Source organism: Archocentrus centrarchus, chromosome 12, assembly GCF_007364275.1.
Source record: "Archocentrus centrarchus isolate MPI-CPG fArcCen1 chromosome 12, fArcCen1, whole genome shotgun sequence".
In the NCBI taxonomy this organism is placed as follows: Eukaryota; Metazoa; Chordata; class Actinopteri; order Cichliformes; family Cichlidae; genus Archocentrus; species Archocentrus centrarchus.
In genome coordinates this window covers 25,950,462-25,975,829 of record NC_044357.1, presented here as the reverse complement: position 1 = coordinate 25,975,829, position 25,368 = coordinate 25,950,462, and the positions used below count along the sequence as shown (strand labels likewise).

At 43.5% G+C, this 25,368-nt stretch overlaps 1 protein-coding gene and 1 long non-coding RNA gene across 4 annotated transcripts in view; one reads left to right on the top strand and one right to left on the bottom strand.

Moving 5' to 3' along the window:
- Positions 1-24,100, bottom strand: part of LOC115789142 (scavenger receptor cysteine-rich type 1 protein M130-like) — a 59,531-nt gene extending 35,431 nt beyond the window's left edge. The window contains exons 1-7 of one of the 3 annotated variants that reach the window (XM_030742383.1): positions 24,047-24,100; positions 13,610-13,642; positions 13,214-13,501; positions 12,375-12,680; positions 12,009-12,296; positions 2,537-2,842; positions 2,168-2,458 (exon numbers count right to left, since the gene is read on the bottom strand). In XM_030742383.1, the coding sequence (XP_030598243.1) occupies positions 2,168-2,458; positions 2,537-2,842; positions 12,009-12,296; positions 12,375-12,680; positions 13,214-13,501; positions 13,610-13,642; positions 24,047-24,089 (1,555 nt within the window). In that variant the 5' untranslated portion in view covers positions 24,090-24,100. Of the gene's footprint in view, positions 1-2,167; positions 2,459-2,536; positions 2,843-12,008; positions 12,297-12,374; positions 12,681-13,213; positions 13,643-21,176; positions 21,223-21,440; positions 21,546-24,046 lie in introns of those variants that run through there. The other 2 variants (XM_030742384.1, XM_030742386.1) reach the window with 2 other exon arrangements.
- Positions 8,940-10,058, top strand: LOC115789143 (uncharacterized). The gene is made up of 2 exons (XR_004020676.1): positions 8,940-9,209; positions 9,553-10,058. It is a non-coding gene; the product is annotated as an uncharacterized LOC115789143 (long non-coding RNA).
- Positions 24,101-25,368: the final 1,268 nt, after the last annotated feature.

Here is a 25,368-nt window from a genome sequence, read left to right as displayed (position 1 = left end):
TCCCAAAGCTACTATACTTTTCCCAGTCCATTCCTCTGCACATTCCAGCTTCCTTATTCTCTTCCATTGATAAAGCTTTCACCAAATTTATATGGAACAACAAACGCCCAAGATTATGCCTTTCTCTTCTTTATCTGCCTTATGATCGAGGAGGGCTCAGAGTGCCGAACGTCAAGTTGTACTACTGGGCGGCTCAACTTTGTGCTGCTACTTGCTATTTCTCCACCTGTATCACACCATCTTGGATGCAGATTGAGAGTAAATCATTAATGTTACCGCTGTCATCTTACCTTTACTCGGCTGAACTTAAACAGCTATTAAAAAGCACAAAAAATCCTCTGCTCAAAAACACAATATCAGTTTGGCACCATTCACATACAGTCTTAAGCGAAGTATCCAAGATCTCCCGTCTGTCACCTATTTGGGGAAATAACAGTTTTAAACCAGGAAGAGCAGACAGGGGGTTCAAAATGTGGCTGAATAAAGGCTTGAATACAATAGGAGACCTTTATAGTGAAGGAGTTTTAATGTCCTTTGAACAATTGGTTAACAAATACAATCTGCCTAAAAATCATTTTTTTAAATACCTACAGATCAGAAGCTTTATAACTGCCTCACTGAAATCTACAGCTGAACCTCCACTTTCTGCCATAGAGTACTTAGCTGTTCACCATCACCGCAGTAGAGGCCTACTTTCCAAATTTTACAATATCTTACTGTTAGCCTTAAAAGACAATAGCCTCTCATATCTACAAGCATGGAAAATGGATATGCAAACAGAAATCTCTGAGGATGAATGGAACAACTCATGTCTACTGGCACAAACACAAACTATTAACACAAGGTTCAGAATACTACAATATAAATGGTTATTTAGAACTTATATCACTCCTGTAAAACTTCACCATTTCAACTCAAATAATTCTGATGTTTGTATTAAATGTAATGCAGATAAGGGTACTCTTTTTCACTGTATGTGGCAATGTACAATTCTTCAAACCTTTTGGAAGGAAGTCACTATGTTTATTTTTCGTTTAACTGAACAGGTTGTGCCAATGGACTGTAAACTTTGTTTATTACACATTTTTCCTGAAGGTTTTAAAGGACAAACAAAGAGAAGGAAGCTTGTTAGTTTTTGCCTTTTACAGGCTAAACATGTGATTGCTCTAAACTGGAAGGACTCAGAAAGACCTAAGTCAAATCAATGGATTAAACTAATGTGTAATAACCTGGCACTGGAAAAACTGACTTACATAGCCAAAGGGACACTTGAAGACTTCAAAGACATCTGGTTACCTTTTCTAAATTTTGTTAAACAAAGTGACATGCAATCTTAATTATATAATTTTGTTAACAATGTGAGCTCCTTTTGTTTGTTTTTGTTTTTAATTTTGTTATAATTTTGTTTTTATTTCTTGTTTTGTTTGTCATTATAATAGAAGAAAATTCCAATAAAATATTTGTGAAAAAAAAAAAAAAAAAAACATTAGGTCTCTCTCTTCCAAGTCCCTATTAGTAAATGATTTAATAATTGATCAACGTATTGATTTATTCTGCCTTACAGAAACCTGGTTACAGCAGGATGAATATGTTAGTTTAAATGAATCAACACCCCCGAGTCACAGTAACTGTCAGAATGCTCGAAGCACAGGTCGAGGAGGAGGATTAGCTGCAATCTTCAATTCCAGCTTATTAATTAATCAAAGACCCAGACAAAGTTTTCATTCTTTTGAAAGCCTGACTCTTAGTCTTGTCCATCCTAATTGGGAAAATCAAAAACCTGTTTTATTTGTTATTATCTATCGTCCACCTGGTCCTTACTCAGAGTTTCTGTCTGATTTCTCAGACTTTTTATCTGATTTAGTGCTCAGTTCAGATAAAATAATTATAGTGGGTGATTTTAACATCCATGTAGATGCTGAAAATGACAGCCTCAACACTGCATTTAATCTATTGTTAGATTCAATTGGCTTCTCTCAAAATGTGCTGCTCATAGGGGGTCGTTTTGACTGTTGGGTTTTCTCTGTATTATTGTAGGGTCTTTACCCACAATACAAAGCGCCTTGAGGCGACTGTTTGTTGTGATTTGGTGCTATATAAATAAAATTGAATTGAATTGAATTTAATCAGTCTTTGATCACCTCATAGATGCCACTGATGTGCTTACCTGAACAGGTGAAATGGTAGACCCTGGAAGTGAATCCTGGTATCACACAGTCCCTCAGATCAGACAGAGACTGAACACAGTGCCAAGGACCCAACCATGACTGTTTGGAATAGGAGTCCTCTGTCTTTTTTACAGAGAGAACAGAGCCACAGTCCAGACGTTGACAGATAACAGCTGCTTCTTTCACGGTCCATTCAAAGCCATCCAGTGGGAACCACTCTCCCAGATGTTTCAGCTCCACTGTACCTCCACAGCGACTGGCTCCTCCCACCAACCTGATATCATAAGGCTCTGAGCAGAAAGCAGAGAGTCATCAGTAACAGAACAAAGGGAGTCTGAACCAAATCAAAGCTGCAGCTCCTCTTCTACCTGAGCAGGTGAGTCCAACAGCTTTGCCAGGTGAGCAGCTGGTTCTAGCTGAGCCTGAGCTTCTACAGTCCAGGAGAGCAGACTCATGGCCTTCACACTGGAACTCTTTGCTCCACACTGGAGCCTCACCTTCGCCATAGAGCGCCCCCTGGGGGACTGCAGGAGGCCCACAGCCAAGCTCCCTACAGACCACCTCTGCATCCTGCTGGTCAAAGTCAGCTTCACACACTGAGGCCCAGCTCTGGTCAGACTTCACCTCCAGTCTGCCTGAACACAGACTGGAACCATTCAGCAGCCTGACAGAGTCTGGAGAGATCAGAGAAGATCCAGCAGAGATCAGAGACAGCAGACACACAAGAAGAAGAAGACAGCAAATGAAAACGCTCTGATTGAATCATGAAGACTATCATTGGTGAGGATGGTATGATCCTGCTGTGTCTGGGTGGGCTGGTAGAAACAGCAGGGAGGGTACTTGTAATTTAGTAACACAGAGGATGGGAGAGTGAGAAACAGCTCTAAGGTAGCCAATCATTCTCAAGACAGCAGCTTATGTTTGTGTGGGTGGGTTTAAATGCAGAGCATTAATTGGTCCTCACAGACTGACTATTATCCTGATTTATAAAGAACAATATGAAGCAGGGGGGTTGTTTCCTGACGAGGCAGCATTTCTAAATTTGCTGCTACCCTTTGGTGTTCATCTGTGGAGGCCGACATCTTCAGCCTAAATTAGAGAAGAACTTTCCTGTGGATGTAAAAGTGTATCTTGGAAGAAGGGCTGAAGATGCAGCACATTAGTTTCATGGCTTCTATCAGAACTCTCTCCAAGCATGACATCTCAGTATACTTCAAACCAAGTCACACCCTAAGACAAAAACTGGTTCATCCCAAGGACAAACCCGCCAAACACAAGATCAGCGATGTAGTGTATGCTGTTCAGTGCAGTGAAGAGTGCTTGGACCTCTACATTGGTGAAACCAAACAGCCTCTTCACAAACGAATGGCACAACATAGAAGAGCCACTTCGACAGGACAAGATTCAGCAGTACATCTGCATCTGAAGGAAAAAGGGCACTCTTTTGAGGATGCCAATGTCCACATTTTGGACAGGGAAAACAGATGGTTTGAAAGAGGAGTGAAAGAAGCCATCTATGTCCACTGTGAACAACCATCATTGAACAGAGGAGGTGGATTACGTCACCAACTTTCCCCCGCTTACAGTGCTGTCCTGAGCTCCCTTCCCAGACGTCTCAACCCCCATTCACACCTTTGTTCCAGTGACCTCAATAGGCCACAGGAAACAATGGAGCGGAGTCCTAAGTTGGTTTCAACTGAAACCACTGATTAAATATGACCCACGCCCCCTTCACACCTGGGCACATGTGTTCAAGCACATGATCAATAGAGGGTCATAACCACCTCCAGGGGACTACGCCCACAGGGGTTTAAATACCTGGGTCTCTCCACCATTTGGTTGAGAACTGAAGAAGCCTTTCGGATGAGAGGTGAAACGTCTTCAAGAAACAAAAAGAAGTCCAGTCGCCTTTTTCAAGCTCCAGAGACTACTATGACCTGGATAACTGAGAATCTACACAGACATATCAGAACTCTGTTAAACTGCATTGTCCGTATTAATTAATTCTATATTTAATTACCATATTCAAACAATTCCATGAACAAATGGTGGCTGTCACACTGTGAGGTTCATATTTCCTCTGATTTATTCCATAAAAAGCATTTTCAGCTCTGCTGCTCTTCATCACACAGTAAAACTGTAACGAGCCGTCTTAACTCCTCGTAGCAGCCGTCCCATAAGGTCACAAGGATGAAGACTTTGAACCACAACAAACATCCACATGTAAATGTGCATGTTGGACAACATATTTCTCTGAGACTGAACATTACACACATATTTAAAGTGTATCTGCAGAGAAGAGAAAAAATCATCTTGGTATGATTCTGTCGTGGTCCTGGGCTTTGCCCAGTGTTTTGTGTTTTGGTTACATTTTATTATCACTGATTCTGAGTTCTCTGTGGGCTTTGAGTTCAGTTCATTATGTTCTGACTCCTGGTCTTAGTTATAGCTGGTAGTATTCCTGTTTCTTTTGCTCTCATTGTTCCTTGTGTGTCATGTTGAGTTTTGCTTCCTGTGTTTTCATTAGCGTGATTGTGTCCACCTGTTCTCTCCTGCTGTCCCTCATCATTCCCTGTGTATATATTGTCTGCATTTCCCTTTTTTCTGTTGCAACACCATGGGCATCATTGTGTTCCCCTGCTTTGTGCTTTTCTGTCTGTGGGTAAATTTTCTAGTTCATGCTGCTCTTCCCGTCCAGTTCTGTTCTCTCAGTGTTTTCCAGATATAAAACTGAGATTTCTGTGTTTAAGTCTGTCTCTGGAGTCCTGCATTGGGGTCCTCAACCTGTCTGCCACAGCGGTACATAACAGAATCAAAAACCAAACACAACAGTTTATCTCTACACATAAATATCCATTTCCTCTGATATACTAATGATACATTAGAGCTTTACAGTGTCTGTCATACCCCAACTGTGAGACATCAAAATGTCCATGTATGTACAAACACATGTAAAAAGCATCGTAGACATATATAAATAAGAAGAATTTTTATTCTTCTTATTTATATATGTGTGTATAATATGTGTTAGAATAGATAAACGTTTAACTGTTTTTCTATGTATCACAATGTGTTCATCATAAACATGCACATGACCATCAGATTGTAAGCACAAAACATGCTCACGCACACCCGGACCCTCCAGGTGAGGAAAGCAGGTAGCGCCTGTTTCCTGACGTCACACACACATACACACACCCCCACACACTTACGTGATGCTAAAATAAAAGCACCGGCAGGAAGAAAGAAGTCAGACTCTCTTTCAGAGGCACGTGAGTGTGAGCTGACTGAGAATCTCCCTGCAGGTAAAAAGACCAACTACGGGTTTCTGTGTCTTTCTGTGTCTTTGTGTTTAACGGTGGTCCGAACCTAACATTTTTTGGTCCTTCGAGAGCCGGGCGGGCAGTGAGGAGGTTTTCCCAACGACTACGGAGCGACGCCGGCAGACTGTCCGGACAGCCAGCTGCAATAGAGGCGCTGCACAAAAGACCTGGGGCATGACGTTTGTCGCCAGGCCCGGCTTCATAGGTTTCTCCGCGGTCGCTGGGAACGCTTTCCTCGAGACCCGATCCACCAAGTGAAGACGACAGAAACCAGGTAGGACAAAACGTGGACTACTGAGTCGGACCGGGTCCGATTGCCATTATAACTTTAAGGGAAAGTTGGCTTTTCAGGGAAAACTGTAGTCTACGTCCTCCGAACCTGGTTCGTGAGGTAACCGGCCGGAGCTTTTCAGGGAAAAGCACAAACAAATCGTACACTACTGAGTCGGACCGGGTCCGATTGCCAGGATAACTTTCAGGGAAAGTTGGCTTTTCAGGGAAAACTGTAGTATACGTCCTCCGAACCGGGTTCGTGAGGTAACCGGCCGTTGTAACTTTCAGGGAAAGTTCGCTTTTCAGGGAAAAGCGCCCTCAGAACAGGGTTCAGGAGGGGCACCGGCCGAAGTAACTTTCAGGGAAAGTTAGCTTTTCAGGGAAAAGCAAATAAAGTATAAAACGGTACCGTAGGTGTTCTCGCCGAAAGGAGAAAGTAAATTGGTAACTCCCGCCCAACGGAGGAATTTTAATTTGGCCTTAATTTGGAATTTTGGTGTTCTCACCGTAAACAACGATTTAAAATAGGCGCCATAAATACGCGTATGTGTGTGTGAAAGTGAGTGACTGAGAGCGTGAAAGCCGCCAGGAGCTAACGGCGTAAAACAAGCCGCGCCATGTTTAGAGGGGGGAGGAGCTAACGGGGCAAAACAAGCCGCGCCATGTTTAGAGGGGGGAGGAGCTAACGGGGCAAAACAAGCCGCGCCATGTTTAGAGGGGGCAGGAGCTAGTGGGACAAAACAACATGAGACCCAAGCAAGGGAAGGCTTAACAGCTGTTTCTCCCGCAGCTTTTTCTCCCATTGCGAGCTGCACCAGAAATGGGGAACTTAAAACACTGGCGCACATAGATGTGCATGCCACACCTAAGCCAGCAGGTTATCCCGTTTTATCAGAGTACGGGCATGAAAGGGATTGTTTCAATTGTGGAGGGCCCCACCCGCACTGGAACCAGTGGCACAAATCTTCCCCATGCTCCAAGTCCCGAACCCAAACACAGGGACAGCAAGCGCCCCTCAACCTCCCGCTATTTTGGTTTACCGACCTCGGACTGAGACTGAAATGCAAGAGTCCGTTAAAGGCTTAACCCCACACAAAATTGACATAAAACAATGGGCGACAGGAATCTTGTCTCTCTCATTTGATAAATTTCCATAACAATTTTGGTGATTGTTGGTAGGATCCAGTAAGTTCTTCCACAAAGAAGTGACGAGTCTCTGGCCAGCTGAAGAAAAAAAATGCTTCAGTCCTCCTGCATTTCCAAATTACGGAGGAACTCGAATTTTCACCCTTTGCTGGACAGCTGCCTGGATTCAAGGACCCTGCCTTAGAGGCACGGCCATAACACATATCGAGTGAGAAAGATTCCAAATAATTTAAAATGGGAAAAAGTTTGATTTAAAAGCTAAATCAAAAATTGCATCTCTCACTGTCAATGACGAATAGACATTGGGAGTCTGCTTAAAAGGGTAACACCCATCAGCGAATGGGTGGCTTTAACCTAAGGTGATTAGGCCTCGTTGAACGTGTCCTTTTTTCTGTTTTCTTACCTGTGAGAGACGTCCCACTGGGAAAAAATGGAGATGGGAACGCAGGAGTAGAAAATTAATAGTTAAAGAACTCTGCGTAGAGCGCGATCTCAGTGGAGTTTTGAGCGGCAGAACAGCTGATGCCCTAATTAATGGAGTGGCGGTTTTGGGGCCCCCTCCATTTGTTGTTACTTGTGATACCTCATCTCTCTATGCCCTTTTTTCAGGCAAATTTATAAGCGCTGAAAATCTCTGACCCAGATCTGGACTCCTGCCCTCCGATCAGACATCGTCCGGACCAGAATGATCGTCGGTGCATCGAGATGACAGATGTTACAACTGCAGCCTGACGGGTCATTGGTGAACTGAATGTCCACAACTGGTGAATGGAACGTGGACTAACCAGACTGTGTCACACTGATCGGAGAGGAGGACTTCGGACAAGTCAGATGAGGGCAAGTTGCCTGATCAGCAGAGAAGGGAAGTCAGATAACACCCACACACACACACACCACTCACTCATTACTGGCATCTAACACACACACAGCACTAGCACAACCACCTGAACCACAAACGAAGAAGCAAATGATGGCCTTTTTAGGCCTGTGTAATTATTGCAGAGCATGGATCCCTTTGCGTGCAAGCAGTATGTGCAGCAGCACTCGCTATGTAGGCCTCCAGAGAACTGGTGCTTTTCCACTCACTTACACTTGAGGTGCTGCTCTTACAGAGTAAAATGACATTCTTATCTCCAGCCAGACACCGGAGCTGCATAGCGCTCCTGTTATCGCAACCACACATAACTATAGAGCGCTGCATCACTCTAAACCCAGCCACTCTGCTACCAACGCCACATGACGGCGACCCTCATGACTGCAAAGTGCTGACGGAACAAAACAGCAAGCCCAGCTTAGACTTGCAAGATGAACCACTGGAGAAAGGCCACGTTGTGTTTGTGGACGGCTCAAGCGGGAAAAATGATAAAGCAAAACAGAAACGGGCTACGCTATAGTCACCAATACCACCATAATCAAAGCGGAGAAACTGCCCTCACACCTCTCTGCTCAAGCAGCCGAGTTAATCGCATTAACCGAAGCATGCAAGCATCATGCAGGTAAAGCAGTCACGATTTACACCGACAGCCAGTATGCCGTTTCTGCCGTACATTTGTTTGCAGCGCAATGGGCGAGAAGGGGAATGCTGACCTCTACAGGGAAGCCAGTAAAACATGCTGAACTGTTAAAAAACCTATTAGCAGCCATAAAACTACCATCAGCCCTGGCCATTTGTAAATGCGCGGCACACAAAACAGGCACAGACTTGATAGTATTGGGAAACAGCTACGCTGACAAAGCAGCAAAGCTGGCCGCAAGTGGTAAATATGGCACCTCAGCAATTACACGACAATTGTGGAACGCTTGTGACCTGAAGTGCTCCATGAGATGCAGCAGCAAGCAAAATTGAAGTGGAACAACTTCCTAGGTCACTATTCAAAACAGCAGCCATATTGATACATGCTTTAACACATGTATCAACAGGGGGGGATAGTGAGTAAGACCTATATGTAACCCAGGTTACAAATATTGCAGTAATGCAATAGAAAATTGTCACACTAAATTACATTAAATATTAAGTTTTAATTATATAATTTATGTTGCAGATAACTTGTAAAAGAAGGTTGAAACATTAGTATTAAGCTCACCAAACAAAAAGTGAGTTGTGGGTATGCCCCTTTAACGTGCCCTTCCCCCCTCTTCCTGTGAGCGTAGTGTTGGAGGAAAAAACAGTTAGCGATACCAGAGAGGTGATGTAGCTGTGTGGATCGAGAACATTTTCCCTGGAAATACGGAGGTTTTCTGATCCAAAGGGAAATCAGTGACTATTGAGAGCCTAAGAACAATAACCAGAGAAGTTTTGGTGAGTTTCATGATGTTTCTTTTGTATTTGAGAAAAGTGTGTTTTAGACGAGCAAATGGAGTAAACGAGACCCCGAAGTTAATCGGTAAAAGTGGAAAACTGATCGCTTTAATGATAACGTTGTGTTTTGAGTTAATGTGCATAACCAAACGTGAATATGTGTATAGCTTATGTTAAGATTTAAGTGTGCGTTTCATTGCAAACGATGTTAGCCGCGAGAGGAAAAAAGCTGCCGCCATTTTCCTTTCCTTTCTCTTCTCACAAGGAGGCAGAAAGAGTGTATTCTGTTCTTGTAATGATTCCTATATAGTAAATTAAGTTTTCTGCATGGCCTGTTATGCAGGCCAGGTTTTTAGTGTGTGCTTCAGTTGTCGGGAAGAGCTTTCTGGGTGTCAGACGAGGCCTGGATCTCTCTCTCCCTTTTCTTCGTGCGGTGGCTGCAGACGACCCCCACACACACACAGGATATTGGATGGCGAGCCTGACCCATGAGACTCGAGCTTAAAGACTGACAGCAACCGGATCGACAGAATACGGTTTGATATTGCTCATATAGTGAGACAATTTTGTGTGCTTCTGCTTGCTGCTTTATGGCAGCAGGATTCCGGATTTCCCCTTTTCTGATCTGAATCGAACTATTGAACTGAACTGAATTAATCTGAAACTGTTGAACTGAATCCAAGTTATTGTATTGAATACTGTTATATTTCATGCTGTTGTTGTGTTAAAGTGGGTTCTACTCATACTCAATTGGTATTCAAGAAGTTAAGTGCGATCTATTTGACATTAATTGTGAGTGTTTCTGTTTAATGCTTTTTGTTTTATTAAAAGTGCCGGCTTTCCATTTAAGGGTCCCTGGTTCTGGTCTCTTCACTGTGCTTTGCTCCACTGCTCCAGCAAACCTAGAACTGGTCCAGTAGCTCATACATCTGTCTGATTGTGACACAAGTGCTACATATAAGTATTGCTTAGTCGTAAAACCTAGGAGTACAGCTAAAAAAATCACTGTTCTTATCATCCGCAGGAGCGCAGGACTCGTTGAAAGAACGAATGGCACAGTAAAAAACAGACTAAGGAAATGTATGGCAGAAACGGGAAGGCCCTGGGTAGAATGCATAGATTTAGTAAAAACATACATGCATGTGACCCCCAACAACACCGGGATAACCCCCTATGAGGCATTGTTTGGCTGACCTTTTAGACTCCCGGTGTACACAGATGAACAACAAGCAGAGGAAGAGACAGACTTGAGTGATTGGATGAGAAAGTTGTTCCAAAGCAAAAATGTTGTTGATACAAATAAACTGCCGGAAGGCTCTTCTGCTTCTCCACAGGAACATCCGGTGGCGGTGGGAGACTGGGTCCTGGTCAGAGTGATCAAGAAGAAGTGCTGGAACCCCAGTGGGACGGACCCTACAAAGTACCACTGACCACGCCAACTGCAGTCAAAATAGCAGAGAGATCCACGTGGATCCACCTCAGCCAGTGCAAAAGGATTGAGCCAACCAACGCTGAGTAGGGGATGGAAGTCGGGGTACAAAGGGGGGGGGGGGGGGGGGGGGGGGGGGGTGAGCCCTAGGCCACCTTCGTCTCAAACCCGTGAAGAAAACAACTGAATCCCCCACTAAATAGGGATGGCTCGTTCACATGCAATGACCACGTGGAATTGGATCTGCACCCTGGGCGCACTGATGACCATCGTGACTGCAACACAAGAGTTGAGCGCCTTGCGTGCAATGGTGATGCAGAACAGAGTGGTTTTGGACTTGCTGGCCGCCCCGCAAGGAGGAGTATACACCCTGCAGCAGTATATGGAACAGCAGACACCTGGAGGGAGTCAGGACTGGCTCTCTTGGCTGACTACTGGAGCTTGGTGGCAAGCCCTGCTGAAAGTCTTAGGGCCACCAGGGGTCATTCTGCTACTGTTTTGTTTATTTTTCAGTTGTATTGTTCCATGTTTAAGGAAAATGATGACGAATGTTTTCCTTTCAGCTTTCTATCAGTGTACCCTTGTGCAGGGTGGGCAGGAGGGTGAAACAGAAGACCAAATATGAAACCCCCATTGAAAATGAGAGACCAAGTGATGGGGGTGGATGGAAACTGGTTTTCAAACTAATGTTTAATTTTTGCAAATGTATGTAGGTGTTTCCCCGAGTGAGACTGACTAGCAGTGGCTGCCGTGAGCGGCGGGGCCGTTGAGGAATTTTCCTGTCTTGAAAGAATAGAGAGTGACTTTGGGTCAAAAGAAGGATAGACAGCCGCACGACAGGTTTTTCACCTCAACCTCATTCAGGATTGTATGTGCTATGTTCATGATAAACAGGGAGGAAATGTTAGAATAGATAAACGTTTAACTGTTTTTCTATGTATCACAATGTGTTCATCATAAACATGCACATGACCATCAGATTGTAAGCACAAAACATACTCACACACACCCGGACCCTCCAGGTGAGGAAAGCAGGTAACGCCTGTTTCCTGACGTCACACACACATACACACACCCCCACACACTTACGTGACGCTAAAATAAAAGCATCGGCAGGAAGAAAGAAGTCAGACTCTCTTTCAGAGGCACGTGAGTGTGAGCTGACTGAGACTCTCCCTGCAGGTAAAAAGACCAACTACGGGTTTCTGTGTCTTTCTTTATTTAACGGTGGTCCGAACCTAACAGTACAAAATACATTTCACTGTGCATTGTACTGTGTATAACTGTGCATGTGACAAATAACCACTATCTTATCTTATCTGTGTTTAATCAGTTTTTGATCACCTCATAGATGCCACTAATGTGCTTACCTGAACAGGTGAGATTGATGAAGACGTTAGTGATGTATGTTGATGCTGGAAGTTCCCTCAGATCTGGTTGAAATGCAACATTCTGGCTATAGATCCCCCATGAAAGTTTGGAGTTGGTCTCATTTCTCGCTTGTGCAGAGACAGCAGAGCCACAGTCCAGACGTTGACAGACAGCACCTGCTTCCTTCAGGGTCCAATCAGAGCCATACACTGGTCTCCAATCTCCCAGAAGTTTCAGCTCCAGTGTACCTGCACAGCGACTGGCTCCTCCCACCAACCTGACAGGCTCTAAGCAGAAAGCAGAGAGTCATCAGTAACAGAACAAAGGGAGTCTGAACCAAATCAAAGCTGTAGCTCCTCTTCTACCTGAGCAGGTGAGTCCAACAGCTTTGCCAGGTGAGCAGCTGGTTCTAGCTGAGCCTGAGCTTCTACAGTCCAGGAGAGCAGACTCATGGCCTCCACACTGGAACTCTTTGCTCCACACTGGAGCCTCCACTTCTCCATAGAGCGCCCCCTGGAGGACTGCAGGAGGCCCACAGCCAAGCTCCCTACAGACCACCTCTGCATCCTGCTGGTCAAAGTCAGCTTCACACACTGAGGCCCAGCTCTGGTTAGACTTCACCTCCAGTCTGCCTGAACACAGACTGGAACCATTCAGCAGCCTGACAGAGTCTGGAGAAATCAGAGAAGATCCAGCAGAGATCAGAGACAGCAGACACACAAGAAGAAGAAGACAGCAAATGAAAACGCTCTGATTGAATCATGAAGACGGTCATTGGTGAGGATGGTATGATCCTGCTGTGTCTGGGTGGGCTGGTAGAAACAGCTGCAGAGTAACCTGTGCATTTACCTGCACATGAATTGAATTGAACTGATTCTGCAGATAAAGGTTATATGAAATGTTTGGACATTTTTGAAGAGCTTCATCACAGTGATGGTCTACATAAACACAAGTCTCAGCATGTTTCATCCTACTGACAGCTCCCCCACTCAGTGACTTTATGTGACTGTAATACACAGAGATGGAATATGTTACTGATGCAATGTTAAGGCCCTGTGGTCTCAGAGCAACACAGGATACATGTCCTGATTTTGATATTATTTTATACTAATTGACTCGAGTTTTTCTTCTAGTCACTTCTTGTTTAACACGAGTAGATTAATTTAAGTGATGATGACGTGTATGATGTCACTGATGGGCTTACCTGAACAGTTAACTTTTGTGATGACAGGTGATTCCGATGATGATGTACACCCTCTCAGAGAACCTCGACTCCAAAAACAGCCATCTCTGATTTTCCACACAGGTCTGTCTGCAGAGCTACGTGTTTGGTCTATGACAACAGGAGAGCCACAGTCCAGATGTGCACAGACAGATGCTGCTGCATTCATGGTCCACCCATCGAAATCCACTGGTCTCCACTCTCCCAGATGTTTCAACTCCAGTGTACCCGCACAGTGACTGGCTCCTCCCACCAACCTGACATCAAACTCTGAACAGAAAGCAGAGTGTCAACAGTGAAGAAATAAATTTACTTGTGAAAGATTAAATTGAGACTTTCCTGCTGATTCAGAGTCTTTGTTCTTGGAGTTCTGTCTACCTGCTGAATCGTGTTTCCCTTCAGCTCGGACTCCTGAAGAGAAAATCAAAGGAACCGTCAGTGTGAAGCAGGACTTCGATCGAAGCTCAGCCAAAGGCACAACAAACTCTTTCAGCTTCTGCTGTAAAAAATTTTCTCTCTAATTCATTCAGGTTGGCAGGAACGAAGAAAGATGACCCAAACTTAGGTCCAGTAAACTACACCCTCTGATAGCTACAAATCCTCATACTGAGCACATCCGAACTGCAAGGTTTGACTTCATGCATGTGCCAGACCAATGAGTGTGAACTATGTGTGTGGAATTAACAGTGCATTTTAAATGAGAGAAATTAATGATAATAGGTTAGATCAACAGGAGTAATGCAGAATTATGAATCTGTGAATCCATTTTAATATCTAGCACATCAGAATGAAGCAACTGCACGATAATCTGCCTTTAAGTAAGTCATACCCACCCAATTCAATTCAATTCAATGTTATTTATATAGCGCCAAATCACAACAAACTGTCGCCTCAAGGCGCTTTGTATTGTGGGTAAAGACCCTACAATAATACAGAGAAAACCCAACAGTCAAAACGACCCCCTATGAGCAGCACTTGGTGACAGTGGAAAGGAAAAACTCCCTTTTAACAGGAAGAAACCTCCAGCAGAACCAGGCTCAGGGAGGGGCAGTCATCTGCTGAGGGGGGAGAGACAGAGATTAATAATAACTAATAATTAAATACAGAGTGGAGTATAAACAGAGTGAAAAGAGGTGAATGAACAGAAACACTCAGTGCATCATGGGAACCCCCCAGCAGCCTAGGCCTATAGCAGCATAACTAAGGGATGGTTCAGGGTCACCTGATCCAGCCCTAACTATAAGCTTTATCATAAAGGAAAGTTTTAAGCCTAATCTTAAAAATAGAGAGGGTGTCTGTCTCCTGAATCCAAGCTGGAAGCTGGTTCCACAGAAGAGGGGCCTGAAAGCTGAAGGCTCTGCCTCCCATTCTACTCTTAAGTATCCTAGGAACCACAAGTAAGCCAGCAGTCTGAGAGCGAAGTGCTCTGTTGGGGTGATATGGGACTATGAGGTCTTTGAGATAAGATGGTGCCTGATTATTCAAGACCTTGTATGTGAGGAGAAGGATTTTAAATTCTATTCTAGATTTAACAGGGAGCCAATGAAGAGAAGCCAATATGGGAGAAATCTGCTCTCTCTTTCTAGTCCCTGTCAGTACTCTAGCTGCAGCATTTTGGATCAGCTGAAGGCTTTTCAGGGAGCTTTTAGGACAGCCTAAACTCCAGTTCCTGCTCTTGTCGGAGACGGTCGCACTATCTCTCTCTCCCTGCCCTCCCTATCTCTCCTGCTTGCTGTGAGAGCGTCTCTTACACACTGTCCGAATAAGAATAAAATTGAGAGCAACATGGATCTGGCAAACTGGGCCTTCACCATCATTGATCGAATTTTTTCCACTATGAGATCGGGGAAAGGGGAGCCTGCGTGTCCGAGTGGAACAGACCCGGTTGGATACATCATCGATTCTTGGAGCTCGTGGAGACCTGTGTGCTTCTCGGCCCTTGAGGTTGAAGACGTGGAAGACGCCTACATATTTGGCTTTTTGGTAGCGGTATCTTTTCTGTTTGGGCTCGGAGGATACTTGATTTACCGGGAAATCAAGAAAATCTGGGCGGCAGTTTGACATCTGCAGAGGCTGCCGACCCAGGTGGACGGCCTGTCCAGAGCCGTACAGACTCAGACTCAAAGCCTGTTGGACCTGAGCCGTAAAGCGTGCTCGCAGGCGAGAGGGGTTAGATCTGGAGATAAGGTTCGATTCTGCACAGTGAGGACGGTAACTAATGAATTTGGAATATTGGATTTACTGAATGGTTCCCAGTGAGACTGAAGGCTGTTGGAAAAAACAAGCAGCCTGTTCCAAAACAACATCTGCATTATCAGGAATTCGGCTCCCCTGCCGGCCTTGGCTGGCAACCATCTCTCTCCAGGACTATGTGTGACGGTTGCTCTTCCCCCCACTCCGCTTTGTGATCTGTGAAGCTGGGTCTGGTGTACCACGGCCGCTGATGAAATTCCATCACTATCAGCGAACTATTTTGGCTAGGACCTGGCATCTGGCTCCACAATGCCCCCACCCTCTCGTCTCCGTCTGCATCCCCTCCTGACCTGACCTCACCTACCGCTGCTATCCTGGCTTTAAATGTGCAAATATGCTTTGCTAAGGTGGTTTTTTTTGGACCCTGGTATGGTGCTCCTTTTGAGCACTGTACCAGATGACTTTTTTTTAACCTAACTACCCCATGATGTGTGTTGTTTTCTTCTCCTGCTAAAGGTAGCGCTGCGTGTCTGCTGCATGACCTCAGGACACCTGTCCCCCCTGTTGTTTCTGTCTTTGTATTTCTTGGATGACTGTTCTGGAACACCAAATTTCATTATATGTTTTCATTGTATGTTTGCATATATATGACAATAAAGAAACCTTGAAACCTTGAACCTTGAAACCTTGAGCCTGATAATAATGAATTACAATAGTCCAGCCTAGAAGTAATAAATGCATGAATTAGCTTTTCAGCATCACTCTGAGAAAGGATGTTTCTAATTTTAGAAATATTGCACAAATGCAAAAAAGCAGTCCTACATATTTGTTTAATATGTGCATTGAAGGACATATCCTGGTCAAAAATGACTCCAAGATTTCTCACAGTGTTACTGGAGGCCAAAGTAATGCCATCCAGAGTAAGTATCTGGTTTGACACCATGTTTCTAAGATTTGTGGGGCCGAGTACAAGACCTGAGCAGTACTTAACTGCACGTTCAAAAATCAGCAACCACTGACCACAGTGCTGCACATAAAACACATCAGGACAAGAGAAGATAAAATTAAAAAAGGTAATTAACATTTTTTTTACACAGATAAAATATAATAAATAACAATAAAACACACAGCAAAACTAAACACAAAGCACAGAGTGCAAGGGAGTGTCAAAATAAAACAGGAATTGACTGAGCATGACACGACGTAGACTTGATAAATAAGGAGGCAGGCACACAGAGGGAGGCAGGCACAGAGGGACTTTATACCAACAGTATAAAGGTCTACATGTCTCCCACCCAGTATGAGTCACCATTTTCAAACCTGCCACAGAACACTGGCTTGATGCTAATGTTGTTCTCACTGTTAGCACCAATACCAGAACGTACCATACCTCATTTATGTCCCAGGATCCAGTTGGTTTTTCAGCGTAAAATAACACTAACTTATCCAAGCATATTTATAAGCCATATATTATATTTTATTAATATTTTTATTAATGGGCTGTTGAAAGCATAAACAACCAGTTTCTATTGTGACTCCTGTCCAGAAGAGCATCATAAAGTCATAAAATATTTAAATATCTCTCCAGTGTTACCTTGGCAAGCTTACTTTTGATAAAAATATTAACTGTGATATTTAAGGCAGCATAATGGCACAATTTGAAAGTGAAAGTAGAAACAACTGTGGATTTAGTTTGGGATAATGTAGTTGTACACAGCACTGTTCTGATAGTTCTGATAGTAGTAATGTACACTAGTAATGTACTAGTATTGTACAATATATTGTCAAAAGTATTCATTCACCTCCTTTCACATGCATTTGAACTCGAGTGATATCTCATTCTTAATGTATAGGCTCAGCTAAAGGAGAAAAGTGCTATATTAGAATAAGTGCAATTACATTTAATTTCTTTGAGTTTAAATAAGTACACAAGCTTTCTGAGCACATTCACACCCATCCAGGGGGCGGGATTTGGCCCCACACGTCAAACCTTGACGAGCTGTCCTCATTCGTCAGGCCTCCAAACCTCCAGAAGAGGGCGCTCTCAGCACGTTTTCAGCTGACAGCATTTTGTGAGTCGCTCCTGCCCTGTTACATCATCACATCCTCAGAGTTCAATGCTGCAGTTAAACTGATCGAGTTTACAGTTTCCTTCTGTTATTTAATCACTGCATATGAGTGTGTGTGTGTGTGTGTTATAAGAAGCTGCAAACATGAACTCTGAATAAACACACAGCAGTTTAAATCTGTATGTAAAGAGGGATAAACGTGTGAGCTAAAGCTGTGGGAAACAGACCTCAGATCAGTATTTCAGTGAATTTATCAGCTCTGCACTAAACCTGCTCTGGACAAAATCTTCATCATGAACTCTTATTGATGTTTTTACTCCTTTAGAGAACTTTCCAGATTTTAACTTGGACTCAAAAATCTGAATTCAAAATTCAAAATAAAAAAAAAACAGAAATTCTGAAGGTTTAGATGGGGTGATTGGGGGGGGGGGGGTTGATAATGTGAAAGTGCCCGAGGGCCAACAGTCCCTAATGATGGTATAATTTAAAAGAATCAAAGATTATTTAATACTTTCATTTCAGACATGAAGGAACCAAAAGTACGCTCTGAATTTCCAGCTGTAATTTATAACATGCAGAAACTGTAAAATGCTGCTGTGTGATTCTGATCACAGAGCAGCAGGTGAGCTGCTGACACTGACGTGAAGGGCACACAGGTACACAGGGCAGGTGTGGCTCCAGAGCAGTGGGAGGCGGAGTCTCAGCAGTTCTTGTTGAAGTTCAGAACAGAGAAAATCTGCTCACACAAACATGTGGAGCCAAACAAGCTGAACATTTTCTTCGTTCATCTCTGGAAACCTGATCTGATCTGATCCAGCTGCCAAAAACTGATCTCTGAGGTTTTCACGTCTCCTGAAGACAAACGTGCGCTGCACCCATTTCCTTGTCAAATAGATTCAGGGTTCATACACCTTTTCCAGGATCAAATTCAAATGTTAATTGTGAATGACCCCTCAAAGTTCCAGAATACTCTTTTTCAGACCCTCCTCCCCCCCTCCCCAAAAGTGTATAAAGAAAACAATTATTTTTTATGACATTTCGTTTCTACTGGTTCTTTGGTATTTTAATGTAATAGGAAGCATTAAAAACACATCCTGGTGTTGAAAAATTCTGGCAATCTTGGTCTAATATGCTCTTTCTTATCTATTGAAACATTATACTGCACTGCATGTACACAAAAGGTACATGTTGCCACACTGTACACAGTGGCAGCGGAGCAATTTACAATGGTATGCAAAAGTTTGGGCACTCCTGATAATTTTTATGATTTTCCTTTATAAATCATTGGTTGTTCACATCAGCAGTTTCAGTTAAATCTATCATATAGCACATGAACACAGTGATATTTGAGAAGTGAAATGAAGTTTATAGGATTTACAGAAAGTGTGCAATAATTATTTAAACAAAATTAGGCAGGTGCATAAGTCCATCCATCCATCCATCCATTCACTTCCGCTTATCCTGGTCAGGGTCGCGGGGGGGCTGGAGCCTATCCCAGCTGTCATAGGGCGAGAGGCAGGGTACACCCTGAACAGGTCGCCAGCCTGTTGCAGGGCCCAGGTGCATAAGTTTGGGGACTCAAACAGAAAAATGACATCAATATTTAGTAGATCCTCCTTGTGCAGAAATAACAGCCTCTAAATGCTTCCTGTAGCTTCCAATGAGAGTCTGGATTCTGGTTGAAGGTATTTTGGACCGTTCTTCTTTACAAAACATCTCCAGTTCAGTCAGGTTTGATGGTTTCTGAGCACGGACAGCCCGCTTTAAATCCCACCACAGATCTTCAATAATATTCAGGTCTGGGACTGAGATGGCCGTTCCAGAACGTTGTACTTGTTCCTCTGCATGAACGCCTCAGTAGATTCTGAGCAGTGTTTAGGGTCCTTGTCTTGTTGAAGTATCCAGCCCTGACACAACTTTAACTTTGTCACTGATTCTTGTTCTCAAGAATCTGCTGATATTGACTGGAATCCATGCGACCCTCAACTTTAACAAGATTCCCAGTACCTGCACTGGCCCCACAGCCCCACAGCATGATGGGACACCACCAAATGTTACTGTGGGTACCAAGTGTTTGTCTTGGAGTGCTGTGTTCTTTTCCCACCATGCATCCCGCCCCTTGTTATGTCCAGATAACTCAGTTTAGTGTCATCAGTCCCCAGCACCTTATTCCAGAATGAAGCTGGCCTGTCCAAATGTGCTTTCGCAGACCTCAGTGACTCTGTTTGTGGTGTGTGTGCAGCAAAGGCTTCTTCTGCATTACTCTCCCACACAGCCTCTCCTTGTGCAAAGTGCGCTGAATAGTTGAACGATGCACAGCGACACCATCTGCAGTGAGATGATGTTGGAGGTCTTTGGAGCTGCTCTGTGGGTTGACTATGACTGTTCTCACCATCCTTCTCCTCTGCCTATCTGAGGTTTTTCTTGGCCTGCCACTTCGGGCCTTAACTAGAACTGTGCCTGTGCTCTTCCAGTTCCTCACTATGTTCCTCACAGTGGAAACTGACAGCTGAAATCTCTGAGAGAGCTTTTTGGATCCTTCCCCTAAACCATGATGTTGAACAGTCTTTGTTTTCAGCTCATCTGAGAGTTGTTTGGAGGCTCCCATGTTGCCACTCTTCAGAGAAGATGCAAAGAGGAGAAGCACTTGCAGTTGGCCACCTTAACCCTTTCTCATAATTGGATTCACCTGTGTATGTAGGTCAAGGGTCAATGAGCTTACAAAACAAATTCTGCGTTCCAATAATAAGTGCTAAAGGTATTCAAATCAATAAAACCACAAGGGTGCCCAAACTTATGCACCTGCCTAATTTTGTTTAAATAATTATTGCACACTTTCTGTAAATCCTATAAACTTCATTTCATGTCTCAAATATCACTGTGTTCATGTGCTATATGATATATTTAACTGAAACTGCTGATCCAAACAACCAATGATTTCTGGCATTTGCAAAAAAAATTATTGCTTGTATTTAAATTGCTGTAGATTAATTTTTGGCCTAAAATCTGTGTAACATGTGTCAAACGTCATTCTGAGCGAGAAACAGCACTCCTGTCACAGGTAGAAGCTGCAATCACTTCTGTGACTTTCATATATTCTTTATTAATGAGAGTAAAAATTATCATTGACATTAAAAATGTCTTTTTTCCTGAGAGATCTGGCCAAGGGGGCTGCAGAAATTGCAACAAATATAGCATTACAGTTCTATAAAGGGTAGCCAAAAACGACAGGATTGATTATAATGCAGATACAATAATGCAGTCATAAATATATTTTCAAAACAAGTAATTTCTTCATTTTATATATAAGCCCTTCATAAATCCTGTGCACCAGTATATTTACCAATATAAGCAAAGATAATACAATAAAAAAAAAAAAATCGGAAATAATTTTTTTGCACAACACCGGGAACATGAAAACTCCGTTGTTGCCGTGTTTTGTGTACATGCAGCGCTCACTGCGGCCCTTCCTACGCTGTGGCATCGGCCGGACCTCTCTTCGGCACGAGGGGGACTCCCCACCCCACCCCTGAGCTTCGACTCGTCCTGTAGCGACTTTTGAGACAGCCGACAGCCAGTTTTCTTACACAAAACTTGGCAGCAGTGCCAGCCGCCGATCACCAGATTGCGCACAAATATAAGCATGACAACATGCCAGGAACATACAGAATTAATGTACATACCTTCTGAATAAAATCCATCATCGCTTTCTATGGTTTCCATTTTTGATTCAGCTTTTTGGAACAATACTTCCACTTCCTTGTTGAATTTATCTCCGGCAGTTTTGGCTGCTTTCCACACCTGCGGCCACTGGCCTTCACCTCCCCTCCTCCTGCCCCCCCCAAAAAAAATAGTGTCCGCACACACCTCTGAAAGTAGCTGCGGTCCTAATGGGAGACGTACCAAAGGCATTCTGCAGATTTTGCAAGTGTGAAATATGTGCTCACCATGCTGATTTAGTTCAACACGCTGATACAGAGAAGCAAACAAACTGTGCACCCTTCTCTTCTATGAGGCTAAGAACCATGGGTTTGACTGCTCCACAACACAACGAGACAAAACAAAGATCTGAGCTAAACTACTATCCACAGTATTCCTGACTTCGCGCCATTACCCATAATTCATAGCGGAAGCCGGTAGTTTACTTCAGTTTGCGCTGTTGTTTACAGTTGCGGGCTTACATACTTGCCGTTCATTGAAACATTTTGACACTGCAGTTTCTTCTACCTGCCTAAATGGTACCACATCGGAGGTGGATACAGTGCAAGGATGTTTTAAAAAGCAGCGAGGTAACAGAGCCTCACCCGTCACTTGTGTAAATGACATGAAATTATGGCCTGAAGTCAGCTACATCCACATTATCGGTTACCTTGTTTTTTCCAAAGGTGTTGATGGTGAGGAATCACGTAATTATAAGAGCACCAGATTACTTTCAAAGCAATAAAATCAATAAAGTAATGCTGAACAAACAAGGCAACGTTGTTTTCCTTAAAGCAGCTGTAGAGCCGAGCCAGAGCATCGGCCAAGCTAAGCGCTTAGCATGGGTCATGCTAAGGGAAAGTGGAGACAGTCAGCTGTTCCTGAATCGCTGATTAGGGAAATCATGTAGTGATGCTGCAGCTATTCTGTGGAAGGTAAATCACTGATCTGGATATCAGAGTGTTCAGATCACTGAAACAGAAACACTGGACTGGCTGAAGGCTGTGATCGAGGAGACATGCAGCTGTCATCCTGCTAACTGCTACGTGTTTACATGAAGGCACACATTGTTAAAGCTTTGTGTAGGCTGTATGCTGTAGTGTCACACTATAAATAAAATAACGTAAAAAAATAAGAGGCTGTACATTAAAGGAAAACTTAAAACATAAGGAAAAAATACAGTAATAGGATGTGCAGCTGGGTAGTATAATTTGGGGGAAAAAGAACAAATTTACAGAATAAAATAATTTGAAAAAATGTACAGACTGATGTAGTGACAACCGACAACAGCACAAGCTGAATAAAGCCGCCTGTTACAGCACAAAGTAACCGAATTTTGTCATTAACTCTGGCTCTGACTTTGGGTAACCGGAAGTATAAAACCGTACAGCGGAAGTAGCCGTCTGTCATGGAGCCTACGTACGCTCTTCCAGAAACCCGCGGATAGAGCTATACTGTTTAAAATCGGCCTCAGTTTAACACAATGTTGTGGGTTGCCGGTTGGGCTTCTTTTGGGCTTGTTTTCATAGAGCTGGTTGCTTGTTTCTGTCGCAAGATCTGGCAACACTGAACGTGGGCCGTTCTTAATAGTTTCGCCGGTTCATTGGGATCCGCACGGGAACTTGCTCCGGCTCCGGAACCTCGGCGGTGGGAAAGTAGCAAGGGTGTCACCTATGACCCCCACCCAAGGCATCACATAGCATGCACTGTGATTGGTTAATCACTCAATCTTTTTCTTTTTGAGGTTTTGAAGCAGTTGGCAGACATCTGTTACACGACACTGCCTCCATGAGTTAAAAAGAGGAATTGCACGCTGAGCTGTATTCATTTCTTAGGGCCAAAAATAACACATGTATGGACACGACACGCTGCCATATAAAATTCAAGCTCGGGCCAAAATGAAAAAGTCAGTGCACCTGTTAAAGAACATCGTCTGGTACAGTAAAATTAATCTTTCATATATAATTAGTCTGAAACTTGGAAATGAGGGAGAGGAGCACACATGTGCAGCCAGCTGTGATTCTGACAGCACGTGGAAACAGCTGAAGCACCTCAAGGTCCACAGAGGAACTTTGGTGCTGACGACTCGCTGACACCAAACACTGAAGGCAGAATCGGTCCTCGGTGTTTGGGTGCATCGATGAGGCGATCAGGGAACGAGTGGATGAGAGCGCTGCCGTCTTTACTTCAGCTGTTCTTCAAGAATTTAGCCACAAAAGCTGAGATATTTGTAAAAATATAAAGTGCCAGACAAATGTTCATTTCTTTGTGTAAAAGAATGAAATAAATGTTCATCAAAGGAGCCGTGAGGGTGGAGTTTAGAGGACAGTCACAGATTTAATCATTTCTTTTGCTCTGCTCAAATCCAACACGAGCTGTCACTGAGGTCAGGCTTTTATTATGTGCTGAGTTATATAAAGGAAACTGATCTCAGAGCTGCAGTAACCTGTTGGGATTCTAGCAGCAGCAGTGCAGAGGTGTCCTGGATCTGCTGCAGCAGTAAAGCTGCTCTGCTGTCGTCCGCTGTACGAGACCTGAAGCCTGAAGGAGCTTTTTGGATCCTCGTCACAGCATTTCACAGGACGATGATGATTCTCAGATGTCGTGACTGAAACTTAGATCGAGTTTCAGCAAACATCATACAAATTAAAATTCATATTTCCAAACTGATTTTTTTTTCAGAAGTTTCAATAAACACTGGAGTTTTTAAAGATCAGGATTTCCTGGCATCTATTTCATGTATTCAGGCTTTGGAGGATTAATAATCTCATCTTTAATATCAGCAGGTCTGTGTCAGTCATTTGCTGAAACCCTCCAATCAAATCAGTGAATGATGTTTAAACCAGAGTCCTACCTGAGCTCCACAGCAGCAGCAGCAGCATCAACAGCTGATCCATGTCCAGGTAGACTTCTCTCTGCTCACTGCTCTGATCATCACATGTTCTGTCTTCAGTAAATATCTTCCTGCAGGAAGAGGCGGAGCTTTACTCCATCACATCACATTTGTTTTTTTCTATCCTAAACAGCGATGCACCATCATTTTACCGTCTGTCTGCGCTGCTGGAGTCCATCACAACAGCAATAAAACAGACAGCAATATTATTATTATTATTAATGAAGTTATTCCACTCTGCATTTGATCATTAGTTGTTATTAATCTGTCTCTCTTCCACAGCATGTCTTTTCTCTCCCCTCAGCAGATGACTGAATTTTATTGTTCTACATTTAAAGATGCAGGTGTGAAAGTGAATGAATTTCACTGGATAGAAAATAAAGACTCCAACACAACACTAACCGAATGAGGTGATCACCTGCTTAAAGACAGGACCCCACAAACCTGTATGAGCAGCCTGAGCCTACAGCTGCATCACTGAGGGAGGGTTCAGGGTCACCTGATCCAGCTCTGACTATAAGCTTGACCAAAATTAAAGTTTAAGCCTCTAAAAGTTGTAAGAGACAGGATGTTTCTAATTTTATTGACATTGCAAAGATGACAGAAAGCAGACGTATTTATTTAATGTCTGTGTTGCTGGTCAGAAATGACTCCTCACAGTGTTTCTGGAGGTCAAGGTGATCCCATCCAGAGGATCTGGATAGACTCCAGGTTAACGAGAGTTTTAGGGAAAATAAACTCAGTCTGTTTGAGTGTAGAAGAAGAAAACCACAGGTCTTCCAGCCCTGATACCCTCATAAATAGAACTGTATCATCTGCAGAGCAGTGGAAATGTCTGCAGTCTTTCCGATAATGTAACTGAATGGAAGCATGTGAGATGTAAAAATGTGACAGTGTGGATGTGGAACTGGTTTCAGACGAGTGTTGGACGGTCAGTCACACAATCAGATCTGTGCAGCAGAGTGAGCTCTGATCATGTTTGTGACCTCTGACCCTTTGAACATGGTAAACATGTCCTTTAAAGAGCACCTTTGCGCTCTGAGTTCCTGTTAACATATCTGATCTTCTCTTTCTGAGAAATTCTGTTTAACTTTGATAAGCTGTGATCAGATTACGGTTGTTTCCATGACGATCGGGAAAAACTGCACTTATCTGGTGAAGCTGTGGTTCTTAACCTGGGGGTCATGACCCCTCAGGTGTCACATGGGGTGATGGGAAGATGCAGTTTGTCTCCTATGTGTCTAATTTACCCCAAAGGTTATGAGGCTGTCGCTGCCAACGGA